The sequence below is a fragment of the Rhopalosiphum padi genome, chromosome 4 (assembly GCF_020882245.1).
Source record: "Rhopalosiphum padi isolate XX-2018 chromosome 4, ASM2088224v1, whole genome shotgun sequence".
Lineage (NCBI taxonomy): Eukaryota > Metazoa > Arthropoda > Insecta > Hemiptera > Aphididae > Rhopalosiphum > Rhopalosiphum padi.
In genome coordinates this window covers 13,892,038-13,916,324 of record NC_083600.1, presented here as the reverse complement: position 1 = coordinate 13,916,324, position 24,287 = coordinate 13,892,038, and the positions used below count along the sequence as shown (strand labels likewise).

The 24,287-nt window shown below is 26.2% G+C and overlaps 3 protein-coding genes across 3 annotated transcripts; all 3 read right to left on the bottom strand.

Annotated features, from left to right (window-relative positions):
• Positions 1–172: 172 nt before the first annotated feature.
• On the bottom strand, positions 173–19,393 carry LOC132929518 (dynein axonemal heavy chain 3-like). Its single transcript, XM_060994908.1, has 47 exons — positions 19,205–19,393; positions 18,999–19,143; positions 18,804–18,942; positions 18,401–18,545; positions 18,110–18,321; positions 17,660–18,037; positions 16,737–16,999; positions 16,463–16,664; positions 16,184–16,387; positions 15,994–16,108; positions 15,706–15,904; positions 15,478–15,646; positions 14,185–14,378; positions 13,977–14,105; positions 13,709–13,910; positions 13,412–13,642; positions 12,816–12,966; positions 12,582–12,742; positions 12,200–12,475; positions 11,803–12,138; positions 11,459–11,697; positions 11,219–11,402; positions 10,949–11,134; positions 10,250–10,891; positions 9,922–10,161; positions 9,335–9,495; positions 9,089–9,229; positions 8,522–8,807; positions 8,065–8,450; positions 7,542–8,010; positions 7,089–7,449; positions 6,849–6,997; positions 6,364–6,600; positions 6,112–6,303; positions 5,457–5,618; positions 5,230–5,366; positions 4,214–4,388; positions 3,920–4,126; positions 3,641–3,848; positions 3,325–3,575; positions 3,045–3,202; positions 2,263–2,422; positions 2,015–2,203; positions 1,604–1,812; positions 1,322–1,541; positions 620–733; positions 173–553 (listed from the first exon to the last, which is right to left on the bottom strand). The coding sequence occupies exons 1-47, from the start codon at positions 19,365–19,367 to the stop codon at positions 371–373; spliced, it is 10,260 nt and encodes a 3,419-aa protein (XP_060850891.1). The 5' UTR covers positions 19,368–19,393; the 3' UTR covers positions 173–370.
• Positions 19,381–22,128, bottom strand: LOC132928739 (dynein axonemal heavy chain 3-like). The gene is made up of 7 exons (XM_060993603.1): positions 21,947–22,128; positions 21,755–21,880; positions 20,730–20,928; positions 20,100–20,310; positions 19,932–20,008; positions 19,613–19,714; positions 19,381–19,389 (listed from the first exon to the last, which is right to left on the bottom strand). The coding sequence occupies exons 1-7, from the start codon at positions 22,126–22,128 to the stop codon at positions 19,381–19,383; spliced, it is 906 nt and encodes a 301-aa protein (XP_060849586.1).
• A 266-nt stretch (positions 22,129–22,394) lies between these two features.
• On the bottom strand, positions 22,395–23,803 carry LOC132928738 (uncharacterized). Its single transcript, XM_060993602.1, has 4 exons — positions 23,585–23,803; positions 23,361–23,467; positions 23,133–23,280; positions 22,395–23,018 (listed from the first exon to the last, which is right to left on the bottom strand). The coding sequence occupies exons 1-4, from the start codon at positions 23,801–23,803 to the stop codon at positions 22,926–22,928; spliced, it is 567 nt and encodes a 188-aa protein (XP_060849585.1). The 3' UTR covers positions 22,395–22,925.
• Positions 23,804–24,287: the final 484 nt, after the last annotated feature.

Sequence of the window (24,287 nt, the reverse complement as noted above, 5' to 3'; positions counted from 1 at the left end):
TCGTATTTTTATTTAGATAATATGTACTTACATTTAAATGTTCAAAAATATCATCTGCTGAATAATTTACAGTAAAAATAGTGGTTCCATTTGAAATACTGAAAGTTGTATCATTACAAAATACTGCTTAAATGATATAAAATATCATAAATTTATTTAAAAATATGGTGGTTATAAAAACTTAGCAATTTCAAAAATTATTTGAAATTTTGAATAACTGTATTATTTAAAAAAATAGAATATGCTTTATATATTATCTTATGAATCGTCAATCGTTATGTATCATAAATTATATTATTGCTAATATAATAATATAGAGCATAATGCATTGATACTGTGTAAGATAACATATTATAAGACTGTTTTGTATTTAATTGTCTAACTGACACAAGCAAGCGGTGCCTCGATTGATCCAATGTTCTTTAGGCCGATCAATTAAAAAGTTTATAAACATCACAAAATTAGTCGAATGACCTGTAGTGGAAAGAACACCTCGACGAGCACTTGTCTTGTATGTAGGAGCGTCGTAATACATTTTCTTCTCAAACTCGGACTAAACAAAATACAATAACGACGTACAATTATTTTTAACATTTTTTATTTATATAGTGTACTGTACTTTAATTCCCGGTTTGAAACAAATAATTGGAACAGTGTCGAAAAGAATTTTTGGATAAGACTCATTTAGTATTTGTAATTCTCGATCCCATCTAGCTCCTTCTAAAAATAAACCCTGTGAAAATAAGTACACATTAAATATTATCGTCGTTGTCCGTTGGTAACGCCGCTATAATACAACTATAGAAAATTTGAAAAGTTTAAAATCTAATAAGTACGATTTTTATTAGTTGTTCTAAATTGCATTGTGCATATTATATGCTATATAATATTAAATTATATAAATTATAAATTTCTTAATCATGCCTTATACGTCATGAATTGCGCGCACTGTACACTATGCATATACGAATATATAGTAGGTATTTGAAATAACATAAATAATTAAAGAAAGTTAGTTGTTAGAATACGAATAATAATATTGAAAACATCAATTCAATGTTTGCATAAAAAATTTGTTTGAATAACGAATTGACAACACGATCATAAAACAATAAGTATCTAAAAAGTATTCTAACATAATAAAGTAAATTGTAATTAAATTGTATTGCTTATACTTTGTACATAATATTATAATATATATTATTTATCCTTTGCAATGCCTTTTATAAATAAAAAGTTTTTTATATACAAACAATAATTTAGTTTAATATGAATAGACCTTGTATGATATCAATCAAATAATATAATAGGTAATTCTTACCCGACAATAGACTCCTTCCCCTTCAGGCATATCCTCCAATTCAATTTCTGGTTCATATATAGTTACTTCAAACTCAAATCCAAGCTTATCTATAGGTATTTTGTTTTTGCGTGAAAAGTTCTGAAGCACACCCGATAAGAATGACTGTGTAAAATAAAAACCAGAAAGCCAAAACACTTCAGGCATGCCATTATCCAGCCAGTCTTGTAGAAATTTTAGCCTAGCCAATTAAGTTTGTTAATTCAATCTTTAAAAACATAATAAATACAATTTACAATTTACCTCTGTAATAAATCTGCAACATAACCACCTAATGGTTTCAAAGAAGGGTACGAATAATTCATCCAGTTAGCCGGTACTCGTCCAATAACTAGACTCATATTTAACTCTTCTAAATCAGATGACATAACAACAATACCCTTAATAGCTTTTTGTACGTCCACTAATGATTTTTTTATAACTGACAATAATCTGTTGAAGCGTATCAGTTCCTGTGTTAAAAGTAGAATATGGTAAATGTGCTAGGTACCGACTAGGATTCATTCAATCAATGATAAAGAATATTTTTTAATAATATACCACGTATTTGGTATATAATATAAATCGTATAATAGAACGGTAAAGCCGTAAAAGTATTATAATATTATACAGAATTAATATTAAAAAATATTTAATAATAAATAGATTTAATACCTGTCGTATTACGGTATTCATCGATTGTTCATACATTGTTGGATATTTTTTTGTCGCTTCAATTATGTCAAATAAATCCGGTATGTTTTTCGCAATATTACTAGCTAGCTCTACTGTTTTCACATCTGTATCTTTATCACTACCTCCGGCTGCGATTTGAGATTGAGTTAAAATGGTACCATTCAACAACTAAACAAATATTTCGATTAAAAAAATAAACAAGTTTATTAAAAAAAAAATATAATTACCAAATGAGTTTCATAATTATTTTTTGTAATATCAGCATTTTCATGTAGTCCGAATACTTCTGGTTGTGGATTCATGGGTAAGGATTTAATGTACTCCAAACATCCATTTATGGTAGTGTCTTTGGGTATGTAGTACAGTCCACTCTCAGAAAATGTATATCTAATACATAGGTTATACGAAACAAATTTAAAATTATAAAAAAATATAGTTAAAATTGAATTAATAAGATAATGGTAAAACTGAAAAATAATCAATGTTTTTGAGAAAGGTATGTGATTAAATCCAAAATCTGATTAGAAAACCAATTAAGAAACAATAATTTTTTAATATGTACCTAATTATAAATACTTCATTGATAATCAGTTTTATAATAAAATTAAAATGTATATAAAACTTTTATCAATCTAAAAATTGATTTTTATAAATTATAAATTAAAAATGTGTGTGAACTTACTAATAGTATAAAATGTTTAAATAAAAGTAGGAATTTAATCACATTTATCACATGTTAAAATAAAAAAAACATTAATATTTCTGTTCATTCTATTAACCCAAAATAATATTATACAACTTTATAGGAATAGAATTGTATTATTGTAAGACAAGCATTAATATATTTTATATAGTAGGTTATTATAAATACACATATGTTAATAAATATATTAGGTAGAAATTATACTATTAAATATTATTTTTGCTCTATTAATTTAATAAAATATTTAAAGGGCAACCCAAAACTTAAACTACATAAAAATAAATGTATTCAATTATATTAACTTACAAATTATTGTTAATAACATTTGAATTGAAAAAAATTAACAATAGAGATGTTAATAAGCGTCTGTCTTTGTCGTCAGTCACTCGACCTCCATAATTACATTCGCCAATTAAATAAAGTAATGCTTCGAATGGAATTTCATCATAATCGTTTAAAAACATCTAAGTGTAATTAATTAAATAATTAATATTTTTTCTATTTATTTTAATTATTACTTAACCTAGTAATATATTATATAATGTTATTAATATTATAGTTTATTATTAATGTTAAATAATTTTACATTCAACTGCATCACGCTGATTTGCAAATCCGAGTCGTTAAATTCATATGGTATGTTCCAACCAAGTGATCCAAACTTTCGACGTTCTTGAATGATTCCATGAAAAAAGCATAATGAAAATAATAACGTTTTCAAACCGGAACGATTTTTACAACTTAGGTAGAATTCTGGATCATTAATAGGATTAGTTGTATATGAACGAAATAGATTTGCACCAAGACCTTTCGGAGCTTCGTTTATCATTTTAATTCCTAGTTTTTAATTAAATGAATATAATTATAAAATGAACGATTTCGATTATTAATGTATAATTTACCATTTTGCAGTATAGAAACAGGGAAATCATCAGATGGATAACTTGTAAGCCACAAACGAAAAGATTGGTGTGTACGACTGGGTATAATATCGTCATTACAAATACGATCAAGTTCTTTCATCCAGCTAACAGCTAAATGACAGTTTTGTAACACAACCCATTTACCAGTTTCTATGCCTGATTTTATCATATTAGCAGCTATTGGTCCCTAGATAAGTTTTATCCCAATTATCACACCATTACTGACTTAAACAATTATAATATTAGTATTTATAGTACTTGTCCTTGACCAAGTGATATGGTTATTAAATCAGCTGGACTAATTTTGTTGAGCTCAGAAAATTTTATCAAACTCGACATTGGATCCGTTCCTGCTGATAATATAAAAATCAGTGGACTACAACAGTCCGAATCTTTGAACGAATCCGCCAAGTCGAAAGACGGAGGCTCGACGTATTTCTGACCCATAGTATTTACAACATATTGCTAAATATTTGAATGAATTGTAATAATTGTAATAATTTATTCATTATTGTTAAGAAAAATCATCAATAAATAAAATGAAATATATACCTGAATGGCTGGAACTACTTTATCAAAGCGAATACACTTTATAATTACTAGTTTTTCAAGACCATCGATATTTTCAAAAGGCTTTGGAATAGGTATGTCTTGTGGATTATTTGAATCATACCATATGCTCCACTCATCATTTAATTCGACAATTGATTTATAGAACTGATTTAATCTAAGTTATACAACCTTAGTTATTCAATGAAATTAGATTATTTTAATTTTAGTATAAAAATATTATTAAGATTTTATTTATTAATGTACACTACAGACAAGTATAAACAAAATTGATTTTTACGTCAATTCTGCTGGTATTATACTGGTAAAAAAATATAAAATCTAAAAATGAGTTATACCTCCATCATAATATACAGTAAAAAAGAGTTAAATCAGTTTTTGACATTTGCGATTTTAATTTTAAAAACATACATTTTGTTGGTTTAAAATGTATTTCAACTTAATTAACTTTTAAACTTTAACCTTTAATGTCAAAAATTGATTTAAAATACTATACACCAAAAAATTAATAAATAAAAATGTATTAAACATAAAACTTTTTCATTTACCTGCTCGTATTCATGTACACAAAATTACAAACCTATATAATTATAATACACTCTTTTCAGCCATGGTTAACAAGTATCTGAAAACTGTTGTATTACTGTTGTAACTGATAATACTATAGTCACGTATTTTTTTCTTTGAATTGGCCACACAATTTTTGCATAGTTGATAAAATACATGTGTCTGTTTTACCCCAATAATTATTAATTTCTGTTACCCATTGGACATTAAATTAATATTCATTTAATTAATAAAAAATGAACAAAATATTTGGTTACAAATTTACAGTAAATATTTTTTTTCAGAAAACAAATTAGAGAAATTTTATTTACTTGTAAAATAATATCTTATATATTTTATTAATTTTTTAGTGTATCTAATAAAATCCAAGCCTTAGTAATTATAAATGATTTAACTATAACATATATGTATATACATATATCAAGTTTTACTTTGGTGATTGAGATACTCGAACAGTTTCGTCCCATGATTTATCGCTTAACCACTTAGAAGCCGGATTTGGGTACTCATTAGTTAAACCAACTCCTTCGGTAAGGAATAATGTAAATAATTCATCATCAATTAAACCCTGTGACACATAATTATAATGTAATAATGAATGTACATATTGATGTATTGTTAAACGTTTGATTATACTAATATAGAACACATTATTTACCTTGGAACGAAATATTCCAACTGTTAAAATAAATGAAAAAATCAGTTTGTCTTTTTCAAATAGAGATCTACAAACGTTTCGGTAAATGTTATAAGTGAAATAATCATTCAAAATAGTTATTCTTTCATTAACGTCATTCGATTTTTCACTTTGTGCAATTGACTATCACATAAATATAAGAACAATAATTATAAGTTATTTTTTTTTTTTTTATATACTCGTCTACAAGAAGTTTCACATAAAATTAATTTGGTTGTTTACATTTTCTAATAGAAAAAGCGCGAATGTTTTATTCTTGTCCCATACGTTTATATAAATAACATCAGATATCATTGTGTCTCGTTATCGTTACGTGTTTAGGGACAGATCTTAGAATTATGGTTGGAAGCTTACCAACCTCAAAAAAAAAAAAAAAATAAAAATGATCCAAAACTCCTCCGAAATTAAAATAATAATAATTTTGTTTATGTTAATAATTGATTTATTTTATGTAAGTATATTTTATACTTATTAACAATGCAATCAAAACCACAACGTTTGTAAAAGTAATTGATGCCACATATACTATATTCATATTATAGAGTTTTTAAATATTCGAAAACTATTTATTCTTTGTGAAATCCTGGTTTACAATAAATACGTAACAGTTATTTACCTGATAATATAAGTTTATAAACCACGATAATGAATATTGGTACATTGGATCAATATTATTTAGATCAGTGATACAGAAAAATAAAACTGAAGAGTGTTTAGATACAGGAATATAAACATCACGGGCCACATCAATTTCTCTTTCTGTTACAATAGTAATTTCTTCCTTCAATTGAATTTCAGCTGATAGTGACTGTAAAAATATTTATATTAGTGCAATGTAGATTTATTATAAATAAAGAATTTAAAATACTTTTGATGAGGATAAAACTTTTATTGCTGATTCATCCTCCAAAATATTTCCCTCTGAAGATGAAAGAATGTATAATATCTTGTCTTCGATTTCCTTAAGAAGTTTTTTATTATTAGCACTTTCAACTATTAATTCATTTTTCTTTTCCTCCAACTGAGGTCGCTCTTTTGCAACAACAATCCCTAACAATTGATCTTGAAGGCCTTGTGGCGTGATCATAAAGTTTAGTAATGTTACCTGTATTACACAAGTATTTAATTTTTACAATTTAATAGTAATATATATATATATATATACAGTTAGGTTATTAATCAAACAAAAAAACTAAAATGGCATTCAAATTATACTATTTGAAGTTAATTTTATTAATTGTATTAGTAAATGATCAACGTTATGAAGCTAAATATTAAAAAAATATCAACAACGGATAATTTAAATTAATAATATTAATTTTTGATTGACTAACCTTGCATAAGATAACTTACTTTAACAGAAATGTCAGGTAAATAATGAGGATTTCGAAGTCGAGTTGTGATGTAAAACCTAAATGAGTGATTATATTCCAACAAATTATCGCCAAATCTTATGTATTCAATTCCACCTTGTTTATAAATATTTCTCAGCAGTACTTGGTCTATGAAAAGTACAACAAACTAATAAGTAAGATCTTACTTGAATGTTTCATTAAATTTATTTTACAAATGTTAGATGATATAATAAATTACCAAGCGTAGCATCTATCTCTTCTTGTACATTTTCTAAGAGAACCGGCAAACCATGTTCAATTGCTAATTGTATGGAAGTCATATAATTTGAATTTGTTAGTTTAATTACAGAAATATTATTTGTCTTTTCCAAATTTTTTATCCATTTATTTGCTTGATTTTGAGGATCAATCATTAGAGGCCATCTCATACTACTAAATACAATAATCCCATTTTCAATTGAAAAATTATCAGCTGGAAGTCCAAATATATTCCATTCCCGTATTAATACTGGTTCTCCTAACGTATGCATTAATGAAAACTGTTTTGAACATGGAATATTCATTTTCAAACACGTTTGGTTCCATTCATTAATAAGTACCTGGACATTATTATTATTTTTTGTTTAATGCATATTTAAATATTTAAAAAAATGTATATATAATATAAATACGAGTATACGTTAATACTAACATTTCTAAAGTCAACAGTAAATGCCCCAAGATAAGCAACAACTCCTGCAGATAACAGTACATCGCCAATTGCGTTATCTAAGGTCGATTGCAATTCTAGAGCAGTTTGACTCCATCTATATTTTTCTCCGCTAAGCCCACTAATTAATTGTTCAGCTCGAGTCAATTTTTGAGAACATAAATCAATATTATCTTCTAAATCTTTTTTCTCGTTAGTTTTTTTCGTAAGTTCATCTTGTAATGTTTGAAGCTTGCCCAATACCCCGGCAAGTTCAGCTCTTTTCTCGTTAAGTTTTTCTATTTGAACGTTATAATCCATTTCTGCTTGTTGAAGTTTTTCTTGTTTAGGTCCAACAACTTTTTTTACTTTGTCGTATACATCTAACGCTCGTATCCATTTACAGAGGCCTTCACATGCATTAGAGACTTTTTTTATTTTACTTGGATTGAAGTCTGGATCACTAATATATCTGAAAAATAATTATACGTTTATTTTTGTACACAAGAAAAGTTGTTAAAATTACTTTTCTCTTATATGATTCATAATTGTAGGATCTATATTATCTTTGTCATATGTTTTTAAACTTTCTAAAAATTTTGTATCTGAAATAAGTTTCTGAGAAGGTCCCCAAAAATCTTCAATCATCCGCCCAGTGCCCTTTGGATCTGGTTTACGTTCAGATTTTATTCCTTTCATAACACAAACTGCTTCTAGAACTAACTTGACACCATATGGTGGATTTTTCATAGACTTAACTAAAGTAATATCAGCAGGCTTAAGAGTATTTAGGGCTGAAACTGCAGCTTCAAGAGCTGGTATAGCTTCAGCTAAATCACTTTCACACTCATCTTTAATAGTTTGCGATGCTGCTGCTGCCTCATTAGCAAGGGCTTCATCGGCACCCACTAACTAATAGATATTATTTTAAATAATTTATTTTAGAACATTATAAATAAAAATTATTTAATTTAATTTAGTACTTCTTTTTTAGCTTCGACTTTAACTGTATCTTGTTCAATTTTAAACAAAAGAGCTTTAGTAGCCAACGATGTTTCTACAAGTTTTGGTTTTAAATCTGTAAGTTGGTCTTGCATAACAGATACTTGGCCAGCAGCAAAGTCTAATTTTTCTAAACCAGTTTCATATCTATTACGCAAAGTTGTAATTTTATCTACCTTCTTCTTATGTAAATTTTGAAATGTTTTGATTAACTCTAAATAGGATGTTGGTGTAACATAGTTATATCTCTTCAATGCTGAATAAAACCTAAAATGTATATTAAAAAATAAAAGTTAAAAAAATTTAAAGTATAAAATAATTAAATTAAAATTCTCAAACTTTAAGTCATTATATTTTTGCCACAAATAACAAAAATATTATGCAACATGATAAATAAAATGAACCTTACTCTAATTTCAATATGACAAAATTTAATTAATAGTATTCATTTGTAGTATTAAACAATAATTGTTATTTTTTATTAATATAATATTAAAATGAAAAACTGTATATTGTTTATTAATATAAAATTAAAATAAAAAATTTACCTAGAAGAAGCATCTCTAGCTGTCGTATGAAATTCTTTACAAATTATTACACACGATGATGCAATATCACCGTGAATAGACATATCTTTTAAATAATATTCTGCAACTTTCTCAAGAGCATCCTCAGGCCAAACTGTAAACCTATAATAAACACACATAATATGATATGCTTGCCTTAAGTGAATTTCATGTCACCGTTAATGTGCACATATTAATTTGTAATGTTTTTAATAAATTATACCATACCAGTCTATTGTACAACAGTTAATGAGTGAAGGAAACATCCTCAAGCGGTTTCTAAACACATCGCCAATTGGTGACATAGCTAAAGTAAGATGAAGGTTTTCTTTGACTCTTTCTATAAAGAAATTGTACAAAGCAAGAGGCGTTGTTTCAATGTTTTTCTCCTATAATAAAATGTATAGTTATTTTAAATAAACAAATTCTACATTTTAGTTTATCATCAATAATAATTTTTGAATTAAGTGTAGAAATTTACAAATGAATTTAAGCGTTGGAGATCTATGATAAAATTATAAAAATTGTTGGTTCATAAAAATAAAAACAAATTAAACTATAAAATTGGAAAAACTTAAAAATACAAGAATTAAACTTTCATTTTTTGGGCAAGCTTCAAAATATTAAGGGATGGACTTATGAAAAAATAAGAGAAAAAAAGTACAATGAGGTAGTATTGAACTAATTATTAACAAATATAAGATCCTTGGTTTTATTTATTAAATAATAACTAATATTAAATTATAATTATACAATAATAATAATGAATCATATTCCTTAAATTATTTAAAAAATATATTCTTAATATAACTTACAAGACTTTGAGCAATATTGGATATTTTATCCAAAATATCAACTCGTTCATCAGATTGATAAAGATTAGGTATATCTCCTGTATTAAGTAACATGTTTATATCTTCCACAAAACTTTCATCTACAATTTGATTGTCAGATAAAAAAAATGTAATAGGATTTCCTTCGCATCCTGCATATCTTAATACTTTTTTCATATCTTCATTCCATTCATTTTTACCATAATTTCTTCCTATTTCAATCTGATGATATTATTAATATATTATTATAATATTAGTATACTTGAATGGATATATTTATAACTTATAGTTTACAATACAATAATAATACTTGAAATATTTTATAATCGGCTATAAATGTGGCCAACTTTGTAGCCGATTGTCTTCCACTGCCACCTATTCCAACTAATAATACATGGCCATTGTCTTGTTGTAAGACTCTACTCACACGAGACACGTGTTCAATAGCAAACTTAAACATAACCATTGATAATGGACTTTTAGATATTGTATTGTATTCCTTCAAATAGTATTCCATTTGTCGGATTAGTTGTTTTTCATTATGAACTTCATCATAAATTTTTTTATCACTATCTGGTTCCATATAGTTTCCATAAAAAAGGTTTCGTAAATGATCAGAATTTAAAAAATTCTCTCCGACTGGCATTAAATCACTAAGATAAACGTCCATTGGTTGTCTCAAACATTTATACGATGCTGTTTTCATTATTTCAAATAATGTATTACGGTCATCGTCGAAGATTAATCTATCACCAAACACACGCCATGTCTCATGAACCCACAATCGGAACATTTTTTCAAGAGTTTTACATCGCGATGATGGTAACAATAATATTCCTTTTATAACTCTCGTAAAATCTCGGAGATTGAAAGTATAGTGAGATTTAGAAGGAGTTGGTAAGAATGTCGAGACTGCTTCTTTGTATACATACATTATGGCTTCTACAACACTCTAAATTAATTTTAGTTAAAATATGTAGCTTTGTCTTATAAATCTTTGAGTTAATACATTTCCTTGATGTGAGATACTCTCAGAAAATCCTTTGTTTAAGTGCCATATCATAATTTGAGAAAATATTTTAGACATAGTTTCTTCACTGAATGAATCAATACCAATAGCATTCATATGTCTAGTGAAACGAGTAGTAACTTGATTTGAACCGCCACCAGCAGGTTGAAGTACACCAATAAATAACTATAAATTGAACAAATAAATTATTACTTATTAGTAAAATTATAATAGGTATTATACTTAATAACCAATTGAAATAAATCTAACCATATCCAGTATATCTATTCTTGACTTAGTTTGAAGATCATACCAATTACCATGATCAATCCATTGCCTTAACAATTCTATTGGTGGTTGAGCGCCATATTTTTCTGGTAACGGCATGCTTAAATCGTCTACAAATAACATACATTTTTTACCAGTAGACGGTCCATAAACTCCTCTTTTTCGCCTGTATAAATATTTATATATACATTTTTCTAATACAAATTACAACAGTTGATATACTTTTCCAATTTAGAAATGATAATGTCTTGTACAGTGTTAGCTGCAGTCCGTGCCGAAAAGTTTAAAACATTAGCTAAAAAATATTCTTTTGGTAAATGTATTAAGTAGTTCAGTACAATAGCTGATTTTCCTGTACCAGTAGGACCAACAAATAGTAAAGGAATTTCATTTTTCAAATATATTCGAAGAAAGAAATTCTGTTTTGCAGTTTCGTCTGTTTCAATGATTAAGTCATTTATCTATCAATGAATAAATTCAATCTCAATTCCACCAATAAAAATATTGTTTTTAACTCAAAATATATTTTTTTTTAAAAATCAATAAGTATAAAATAATGTATTTACTCTAGCATCTGGTGAGATCATTTTAAATTCTAATTTTTCAGACCATAGAACCCAAGACCCATTATTTTTCTTATCATACACGTAATCGTAAACTGTACCCATATCTGGGAAAAGGTGAGTTTTGGTCAACCTAAAAGTAGATGGCTTTTGATATTGATCAATATTTCCAAGGAGTAATTTCCGTAAAAATGTGTCAAATTTATTTCGACAATCGCCTTTTATTAAGGAACCAAGACTCCAGATCAAACAAAAAATGATTATACATCCCATCGTTATGGTTGCGATTCCAACTCCAGTTTCTTCTTTAATCATACATTCTATTAATCTTGTAAACGACTATAAAAAGCAATATGCATAGGTTATGTTAAAATTAATTAATTAAAAATGTATAGCTTACGTTAAACATATGATTTTCAGAAGTAGCTAAAAATAAACTGCAATGTGTTTGGATAAAATCAAATATAGCAGGTACCAACCACTCAATTAAGTCATCCATCATAGTTTGGTGGTCTAGTAAGATTTTAGAAGAAAGAGTTTGTTTATACGATAACCAAAACGATCTCCATCCAAGCTGCTTTGGCTCCACATAAATCATACCACAACGAGATACTGTTGCCGGTGAAGCTTGTTCTAAATTTGCAGGTTCAAAGATCATGTTCATCTTATTATTCATCTGTACAAAAGAAAAACATTTTAAAAATATATAATGTAAATAATTTCATTCTATATACATTTTAAAATACAAATACAGTACCACATTTTTAATAAATTATATAAACCTGAATAATTTCTCCAGACATTAAGCAAAGTTTTTTGTTATCGTCCAACACTGTATTCATATTTTCTATCCATACTGCATCAACGGGTCCATCAAATACAATCCATTTACGATCTTTTGACACACTATTTGCAAATTCTCTAAATACGATTGCTAAGACTCCTAACATCAAATATAACGGCATTATTATTATTTTTTTTGTTTATAGTTTAATATACAATATGGTATGAATTACCATCATGCCATTCGTGCGAAACTACGTCAAATGATCCATATAATTGACCAAGAGTAATTGCTTTGGGATTGATAATTTTGCACGTGGTTTTAAATTCTTTCATTATTGCCTTGCGGTCGAATTGTAAATCACCCAACGATTCTGCCAAGACCTATAATAAATAATCAATATTCTACTAAAAATAATAAATTTACTATTATGTAAATAATCATATTATTTTATATTTTATTATATTTTAGGTTATATAAATAATCTAATAATAACTATTGTATTTATAATAATCTTAAATTTTAGAAAAATATCAGCAATATATACAAAATACAAAAACTTAACTGAAATATAAAAAAAAAATTTTCAAGTACGGAAATTATAAATAAATCTTTTTATAATTACCATTAGTTTAACAAACGTTAAACAAATAATAAGTACATTGTATTATTGTACAAGCAGGCTTTTGTTAAATACCAATCCAATATAATACTTTGGGCTTAATACCTAATGCGCTTACGATTTACAAAAACAAATTTAACTTGAATATTTAGGATAGATACAAATTTATACGTTGAATTATAGACGCAAATGTATAAATAAAATACTTGATAAGCACAAGTTTTTCCTGAAAACGGTTCTCCAACAATCATAAGTCCATGTCTAACTAACACCATTTCGTATACTTGTATAATTTTGTCAATAAACCATGGAGTACTTTGTAGATTTCTTTTATCTAAGTTAATATTTATTTTATTGATGAGTTCTTCTCTTTCCGGTACTAAAAGATCGACACCGGGAAACAAATCTCCATAAATACCAATAAAAAGCGGAATATCCTAATATGAAATATAATAAAGTCACATCATTTTAAACTTGTTAAATCGCTACAGTAAGAGTAATACCTCTGATGAAAATTTCGGCATATTGACATCGTATATAGCTCTTAATACAATTTGCTCTTCATTATTATTAGAATATTTAATTTTTAAATTTTCAATAGATGTTAATACAGATTTTACTGCTCTCATACCATAATCGTAATGTGATTGAGATGATAACTGTTCTGAACATAACTTATATGTGTCTACAATTTTTTCGGCCAAACTGAAGTATAATTATTTTATAGTGTTATTCAAATTATTATTATACGTAAACATTATAACAACATGCCTTCTAGCATCACTAAAACCCATAGAATACAATGATATTTCTCCAATCATAGCGTAATCTGGTACCATCATAGCAACTGTACGGAATAATACTTTCAAGTTGTCGGGTAGCTCTTGTCGTCCAGCATATCTATAGTAATTATAAAATTTTTATTTTAATGACCTACTTATGTTATAAAATGTGAGAATTTTTAAAAATTTTATCATACCCTGGATTCATAGTTATAAAAACTGCACAAGTGGGATTTAATGTTATCTCTGTACCTTCAAACACGAATCTTTTTTTTTTAGCTTTCACCGCCATTTGTATAATATACACTTGCTGAGCAATAACCGACAACACTTCAAGTTCAATTCTATTGAATTCGTCGAAACATGCCCATGCTCCAGATTGTGCTAGGCCCTAATATGAAGACTATGATTTAATTTATCATAAAAGACAGGTATTCTATATTATTCAGGTTTTATATTGCACAGGTTATGCTGTATTGTTATTATAACCGTAGACATCCATAGAAGTCATCGACACAACAATGGATTTATATAGATACCCACAATAATAATAATATAAATACGGTTGAATTTACAAGTAGGTATATTTAGGGCATTCTAGCACTGCCTCAATCCTCAATTCTCAGCGCCGCCCCGTACACACCTCCGTCAAAGTCTGCAGCCACCGATGCTACCGCCGAGGATCGAGGATTAAGGCAGTTCTAGAATGTCCCAAATATACCTACTTTTACATAATATTGAACCTACACGTAAACCTATATTTTATGGAAAAACTATTTTCAAATTGTTAAATTTACAATAAAAATCCTAAAAATGACTAACTAACGACTATTGAGTACCTATAAAAAAGTTTTTAATTAATAAGTTATAAAAATAGATAATTTTATAAATTCGGGACGTATTTCTAATAATATTAATATATTTTCCTTATGTGTAAATTAAAAAATATAAAATTTTACATTTTAAACTTCACATCGCGATCGTTGACAACCGCATATTACGCAGAATAAAGTCCCAAAGAAAGATGAATATTTTTAGCATTTATTACTACATAAACATAATATAATAATATTATGCCACACGTGAAAAACTACATAGGTACAACTCGTACAAGCATACAGTTTAAAAAAAATTCCAAGAAAGCTGGACCACTTTGCCCTCTCTCTACACATAATTAATGAAAGCTTACTTAGTATATTATTTTTTTTCATAATTTTACAATAATATATAAAAAATAATACCACTTAAACTATTCCTTAACTAGGTACACTACAATAACTATAATATCTATTAAAAAAATAATTTACGGAATAGGTACTTAAAATAAAAGAAACACGTATAGTTCACGTAACGTTAACATTTTAGTCTAATATATTATTTAATTTGTATCTTAAAATGTACTAATGCATGCATGTACATGTGCAGATACGTACATTTTTAAATTAATAATATTAAGAAAAATAAAAATTATGTTATACACTTTAACGAACCATGAAAAATTTGCCCATAGCTTTAAAATCAAGTCCTTCAGAACAATTAAATACGACACATTGTTTGGCTATTGCTTTAGCTAAATCTTTTGTAGTTTCTGTTTTTCCAGTACCAGCTGGACCTTCTGGAGCACCACCAAGGTATAATTTTAGTGCACCCATAAGTGTTCTATTTAATTACAAAATTAAAAAAAAAAAATTAACCAGTATTTAAAATTAATATTATACCTGTAACATCGATCTGTTAACGGAGTAATTACTAATCTTGGTGTATTGCCTAAATATTCATTTCCGTAGTCTAGAGTAGTGGTTATCATCGACACTGTAGTTTTTGAATTTTTATTATAATACCTAAGTTGACTAATCCAATTGAAATCTCGAATACTACTTATTTTCAGAATCTTAAGATTTTTAACAACGTCACGAGCTTAAAATATCAAACACGACAATATTCAACATTGTCTAATAAAATAAGCACTATACAATATTTAAGTATAAATATGTCAAGTTAATTACCGTGAACATCAATAACTATCAAAGCACATACCGTTGCCCTTTCACCTTTGCTTAATGTGCCACGCACTAAATTTACTAAATTGTCTATTTGTACATTACTTTTCTGTAAATAGGCCTAAAAAAATACACAAATTAATTATTAAGGATTTATTCATTGTAGGTTATTTTTAGTTTAAGAAACTTTTCTAACGGGAAGTGATTTTTTTTCGACAGCGGTTTCGACTTCGGCAGTCCAATTTATTGTTGCAGCACATAAAACTACCATACCTGGCCACTGAAGTACCCATTTGTCCCGAACAGTATTAGCGTATTTTTTTACCGCATTGTTAATAATTTTATTTATTGACTGTTTCATTAAAATTTCAACCTGAATTAACCATTTTTCTACCAAACCCTGTGATATACATTTGTCAACTGAATATTGACTTCAACGTCAAAATGTTGTTTAATATTAATATCAGTAGTGTACCTTAGCTTCAGCGGGATAAATTATTCCATCAAAGGCCACTACTTCACCATCAGCTGATATCATTCCCACAATTTCTACACGTTCTGTAAAATTTAATTTCGCAATTCCTTCGAAACATTTTTTAAGATGTGGTTGTACCCGTAGTGGGTTTTTGGTTTCAGACAAAATTTCAAGAAGCTCATCATTAGATAAAAAGAAAAATCTGTAATTTTCATTGAGTTTTTAAACACGTCAATATCATTAATAATAAAACTATAGGTAATGTCAAAGGTACCGTGGAAAGAAAAGACGTTTTTTCTCCAAGTACTCGTTCAAACCTTTCTGTATTTGCTCAAACATATAACTGCATGTTTTAAGCAATTGCAACATATTTGGATAATTTGTAGCTTCGAGAACTTTAGGATTTTTAACAGTGCTAATCATAATATGACGCCAAATAGCATCTACAGTTCTAAAATTTCTAGCTTCTTCGGGCATCTGACGATTTATGTCATCTGAACTAAATATTGGACCTAAATACATCCAAATCCCTTGCACCTATAATTTACAAACTATCATTAAAAATACATATATATTTTTAAATAATTGTTATTAAAACATTCTTAATTATGAGTATATATATTATATTATTATCCACAATAGTAGATAATCTATAAGACATATTATATTTCTACAAATATTAGATAATAGGTAATATCTAAAAGTATATTATTTAATGATTGTTGAATTTTGATTAAATTTATTCTTATTAACATATTTTTATTTCATAAATTAAACTTTTCCCCAAATTATGTTTTTTATTTTAAATAAAATCAACTTTTAAAATTGTAATTATTTTAAAACCTTATTAAAAAATTATCCAAACATATTAATAGTGTAAAATTTCAACGTAAAATAACCTGATAGTTTTGTGTATAATTTGAATATATTATGATATATTATTATTTATTATTAATGTATTGATTTACAACATAGCCTTGGAACTGGAATAAAATCGGCAATTAATATCAGCTTAATAAAATATATCTATATATTTAGTATAAATATTATCTCAGTAGGGTTAAAAATGATACAATTAATACTTTTTATAAAAAAAAAATCACTGTTAATTATGCATCTGGTCGATAAATAAAAAAATAAATATCTAATTGTAATATTTTAATTTTAAGTAACATGTTAATTAAATAACATATTTACAGATATCCATAGATCTAGAATTTCTTGCATCAAAATTAATTTGTTTTCCCATATATCCATTTCTTCTTCAAAAGGTTTTATGTAAACCGATCCGTGCATTGTTTGAGCTTTCAGTATATGATCATCTAACATAACCTGAATATCATCTAACGCCGTTAATATGCTAATACCAGTTTCTCGGTACGGGCTACATTCAAACTCAATAGTTAACCATTCTTCTTTCATTTTTTGAAGATTTTGTTCAAGAGAATATTCTCTAGATGCAATAACACTAATTTCTTCAAGTTTTACAATACAATCCAATAAACCAATTTCGATCATTTGAGACAAAGTTGATGAATCATCGTGATGTATGTCTACACCAACACTTTTGCTAATCTATGAACATAGATTTTTTCGTTTTTATCGATTCATATAATATTTAGAACAGTAAAATATTAATGAAATTACCTCTACCCAATGTCTATCATGTATACCTGGATTACAAATTGTATCCAATATAGGTAAATACTTTTTAAAATCATCTACTTGACCACGCACGATGTCTGCTACTCTTTTTGATCCCGGATAGTCTTGAAGAGTTCTAGCTAATTTATATAGGTTTTTCCACATACTATCTATTGTATCCTTTATTTCCTTAGCATTCAGATCGTGGAATGGCCCTAATATTTAGTAAATTATGTTCTATTATAGAGATAAATTCATATTATTACATATATTATATGCGTATATTGCTTTTACCATAAAACCATTTTTCATAATAGTTCTGGAAATCATAAGCAATGTGCCACAAATGGTCAAATTGATCACTAGTTGCAACCATTGAATAAAGTTGAGTATATGGTGTAACCTCAATATCCAAAAGTTTTTGAGAGTGATTTATGCTCTAAATTGTTTAATGTAATTATTATTTTAACCTTAAATTATTTTATTTTTAGCGAAAATGTATAATGGACATAGGTAGGTAATTATTTAAGTCTACAGTTGGTAATATTATACCTGATTCATATAGGCAGTGTAAAGAAAAGTTACACTGTTTCAGTACTAAAAGTCTAAAAATATATTGATTTAGCTAAATTCAATTTCAATTGTATTACTGTTTGAAGTGTATAGTGTATAAGCCATTTATATTTTAATTACATACCTTTGCAGTAGCAATATCTTCTTTAAGAAAATTAGTTAGACGTTCAACTTCTTCGGTTGCTGTTATGATTTCATCATTAGTTAATATAGGTGGGTCTTTTTTTTTTAAATTGTCCAATAATTTGTGATGACTTTTAAGACTATGAAAAACCAATCATTTAATTTTTAATGCTAAACAAAATTACTTTTAACATACCCAATTTCAAATTCAGCTTTTTTAGATTTCAACTGGCTTTCAACTACCGCTAGCTTTTGAATAACTCTATTTGTAGCCAATTCTAAAAACTGTTCAATCTCTTGAGGCCATCGATATGCTCGTGATTGCAAATTTATATCATTAACTATTAAGATGTAGTAATTTAAAAATAAAATATTATAAAATAAAATGAAATACTATATTACTGTTAAACAACGTGTAATCAAAAAGAAACAAAATGTATTCTCCAACAGTCATCAGTTGAGCTTTCATTTTTGATAAAGTAGAATCCCGGCTTATTGTTATATAATTACTAAGTTCTACTAAATCTTCAGTGGTGTCAGGTATTTCTGATAACTTAGTAGACATAAATTCAAATGCACTATTTATTCTGAAAAAACATATTAACTATAAATTATGATTATTACTGGTGATGCTATTTTAATTTTATTATTATTATTATTATTTATATTACTAATAAAATATTAAATAATATTACTCAGTAGTTCAGAGTATTATATTTACTCAGAAACATTTTTTTGCGTTAAATTCATAAAGTAATCAAGTATTATGTTCTTCAAACTCTTAATTATATTTTTTAAGGTCGTATTAACCTCAGATACATCTAATTTCATTAAATTCAATTCCACTTGATCTCTAAGCTTAAGAATATCTTCATTAATAATCACATACTTGATGACCCACTCATTGAGTTCCTAAAATATATAGGATAATTGACATAATTTACTTAGTTTTTCATAAGTGTTAAAACATCGAGATAGTAGTGCATACACTCAACAATGGAAATGGATCACTTGAAAAAAATTTATTGAAGGCTTTAGTTTCTATGCCATTTAATAAATAGTAGTAGGTTTTATAATATGTTATATACGTTTCTGGCCCTGGAAAATTGTTTTCTACAATTTTACGAACTTTAAATAACATATTTTGAACAGCATCTTCAGATTCGTGAATATTTTTTAATACCATAGTAGAATCACCTTTGAATTCTTTTAGATAATTTAAAAATAATTTAAATATTTTTTCAGTTTTATTTTAGATTTTAATAATGGTAGATATTTAATAACTATATATTATTACTTTCCATTAACAATTGTTCAACTCTTGGTATATCTTCTACTGTTTTAATTATTTTTCTCGGGATTGACAATAAAAGATTTAAACATTCTTCACGCGTAGGTTCAAATAATATTTGAATCAAATTTGGATAAGGAACTACTGCTCGTAGAACAAAAAACGGCAGATTTATGAACAATTTTTCTTTAAATTCAGAATCTATTACATTTCCATTCTGAATAGAAAGTTTTAAAACAAATGTGTATAACTGCAGTATCAATTTTAATAAACTTGACTAATTAGTCAATTAGTAAAATAATTATATACATTTAACGACTTTTACGTTTGTGGTTGAAAATTGGGTACTTATTTCAACTATATTAAAAAGAAATAGGTTTTTAATTTTTATAGGATATAGATAATAGTTGATGTTATAATATTATTGAAAATATTATCTAAAGAAACATATATTATCATTTATTATTTTGTAAATAGTTTATTTTAAATGTAAAAACTTATTAATTTATTAATATAAATATTTTATTCAATATTAATTTTTACACCATATTGTGTTACCTATTAATTTTTAATTAAGTAACAATTTAATACAGTTTAACCAATTATTCATAATATTTAATAAAAAAAATCTCTAACCTTGTATTCAAGTATTTTATTCATGAAATGTTTCAAAGACTTAAATACAATTTGTCTCAATTGTCTAGACATAATAGTTGCAATACAGTCAAAAAACTTTTGAATTTTATACTTTGTTACATTATTGTTATGCATTGGAAAAAAATCTCGATAACTGTCTTTTGTTTTCAGAAACAACTCTGCACATTCTACAATCCACCTATTTTAAATTACAAATTATACATTAGTAGCTATACAGAATAGATAAGTTAATTATTAATATATTATAATGTAAGTGTTATAGTTTTTAACGAATTATATTCATTATCTATAATATGTTTACAAAATTAAATAATTATAATTAATTTTAAAAATATTATATTATTTATAAATTTAAACCTCCAGTTCATTAAATAAAAAAATAAATACTTATAGAATACACATTTAAAATGTGTTTGATACATGAAGTTACGATTTTGGTTGTATCTTTATATTTATGCCCAAAAAGCATGATTATATGTTAAAATAGCTTGAATTTATTTTTTTAATATTAGAAAAAAGTCAATTTTTATTTTTATTATTTTTGGCAGTATGCATAATATTATTATATTACAGTTTTGCAAAAACAAATAAAAATAACAAATTATTTTATATTTGTTATCAAAATTATATGTTATATCTATGGCAATTCTTATTTTTTTAGTAATCTATGTCCCGAATTAATTATACAATATATACACAAAAACAGTACACATTTTTTCGATAAATTATAATATATTGTAAATATAAACATTAAATTATTTTATGGTTTTTTCAACTATAAGAATTAAATCTAATGTTGATCAATACATCCTCAAAATATACAATATGTATTTATATTTGAGAAATTCTCTATAGGCTCAAAGAATATTATTACATACTTATTGCTTATTTTTTAAAGCACAGTAATTAATTTAAAAAAACGAATGTCTTCCGTTAAAATATATTGTTATAACTCATAATCAATATTATTTTATAAAATATAAATCATTAGTATAATATCATACTCTGTTATTAATTTGCGCCGAAATTGTTCACATGATTTATCCAAAAAATCTTTTAAAGAACTTGGTTTTATAGGCAAACCAACTTTTTTTAAACCTTCTATTGGAAAAATATAACCTTTAGAATATCTTTGAAAGAAAAAAAATAATAATAACATAATTTATTTTAATAAAAATTGTATCTAACTTACTTACTTTTTCCATATATTATTCAACATTAAAATAGAATCATTAAAAATATATAAATTATGTCTTAGCTGATATCTTTGAATAATAGCTGTTTCGTGCCACGGAATAGGACCTCTGATTTGCATTGAACAATTATCAGATCTATAATAATTTGTTATTCCAATTCTTCTTAGTTCATCTGGTTCCATCAATATATAATCTAAGATTATTTTTTTGCAAGCAATATTATAATTGTTTCGTATTTCATTTTCCAAAAACGTTACCAAACAATAATACCTAATTAAAATTATTCATCAGTAAGGTACATAAATAAGATTTATTAAATGTATATTTTTTATTTTATTATAAAGTTTTCCTAACAAAGTCAGCTAACTTATTGATTACAGTTTTTTTAGCAATATAACAATTGATAACATAAAGTTGTTTACAACAATTTACATAGATTATATTCGCATATTTAATTAAACGTAAAAATGCTGATATTTTTAAACATATTTATATATCTATTTTATAAGTATACTTAATTACTTATATAAATAATCGAATTAAAAAATTCAAAGTTTCATTATACGCCTATAGAATATTATGCATTAATATTGTCGTAAGCGGCTACAAATGTTTGTTTCATATGGATACCTGAATGTTTTAACATGTAGATAATAAACATATTATATGTATACGATAAACATTATACATCAAACACAAAACATTGTACAATTGACTAAGCATTGAGTAAAGGTTCTACAACTACTAAAATGTTTAGTTTGTTAGACAAATTAAAACAAATTAATTTTCAAGGAAAAAAATTAAAATATAGGTAACATTTATAGTAGAGTACACTGGGTATTTATAGAGTATACTGGGAAATTATTGGTTTTAAGAATGATGAATTTTTGAAAATAAACATAAATTGGTTTTTAACAATAAATCATAATGTTTCATTAATGCTATAAATAACTATCTATTAGTTAGATAATTATTATGATTACTTTTTTAACAGATTCGGTTTAACACGATTTTCCTTTATTTTTTCTAACAAATGTTCTGGAAATGGGCCGTAAAAATCACTAGATATTCCCTGGTGAATAAAGTACAATAATTGAGTTAAGTGAGCAATACAATAAACATTGTATGTTCAACATTAAACGAATTGATAAAAAAATTAAAATTAAAATATTCTGTATCATCTTACTTTATTCAAATAGTATTTGATTGTTTCATTATCTTCTTTACATATGGCGACTTCTGCGCTTTTCTTTTTTCGCCACATATCTTTCAGTATATTCAATTGTTGATCTGGACTCATTGCAATACATGCTTGTAATGATGACCCAATATAACTGACAAAAGGAACATAAAATATGTAAACGCACGGATACCTAAATAGATAAAAAAGAAGTTCCACAATGTATAAAATTACTTCTTAGGTTGCTCTGCTTTTACAATATTATTTTTAATTTTTTTTGCGGTTAATTTTTGTTCTCTCTGCTTTGCCCTGTCTCTGTGATATTTTCCAGACAGCAAATCCTATACAAATACAAAATACCATGTAGACTATAGATAATAAGACTAATCACAAATAAGGTTTATTATAATCCTATAGTATTATTATTGTGTATAGTAATAATATATATTTTAGTTTACCACTAAAGGCACGACGCCGGCACATTTATAATCATTTGTGATATTTGTTTTAAGTGGATTTTTAGATTCACTTTTTTGACGCAGACAATATTTTAATAAATGACTGTCTTCGTCTAATATCTTATAGCTTTTAGTCGTTTCCCGTAACTCGTTGATTTCGCGTAATTTCTTATCGAGTGTTAGTCTATAGTTGCGTCCAATGGACATCGACGGATGCATTAGATGTATTCGATGCTATATAGAAGTAAAGCACAAGGCATAAACATTTTTTTTTTTTATAATCAATAATATATTTAATATTATAAAACCGTCATGTTATGAGCGCATGTAATTTTGTATACTAATTATCGTTAGTAAATAATTTACACTAATCGGAACACATTTAGTCCACGTGTGATTACAGAACAGCGGGGGATGGATGCCATCTGTAGAAAGCTCATCCGGACACTTTTTTGATTTTTCGACATGATAATTTATTACTTTTAGCCGATTTTTTTTCATCTTGATATCCTACGAGTTATTTTTTCGAATATATACAATTACAGTAATGATAATTTATGCCTACACAGCACTTAATTATAACGTGTACAACATGTACCAATGTAAATAATTCGCTAACTATTTCAAACGGGTAATTGATCTTCAAAGATTTAAATTGTGTATATATAAATTATAAACTTATAACATTACATAAATATAAACA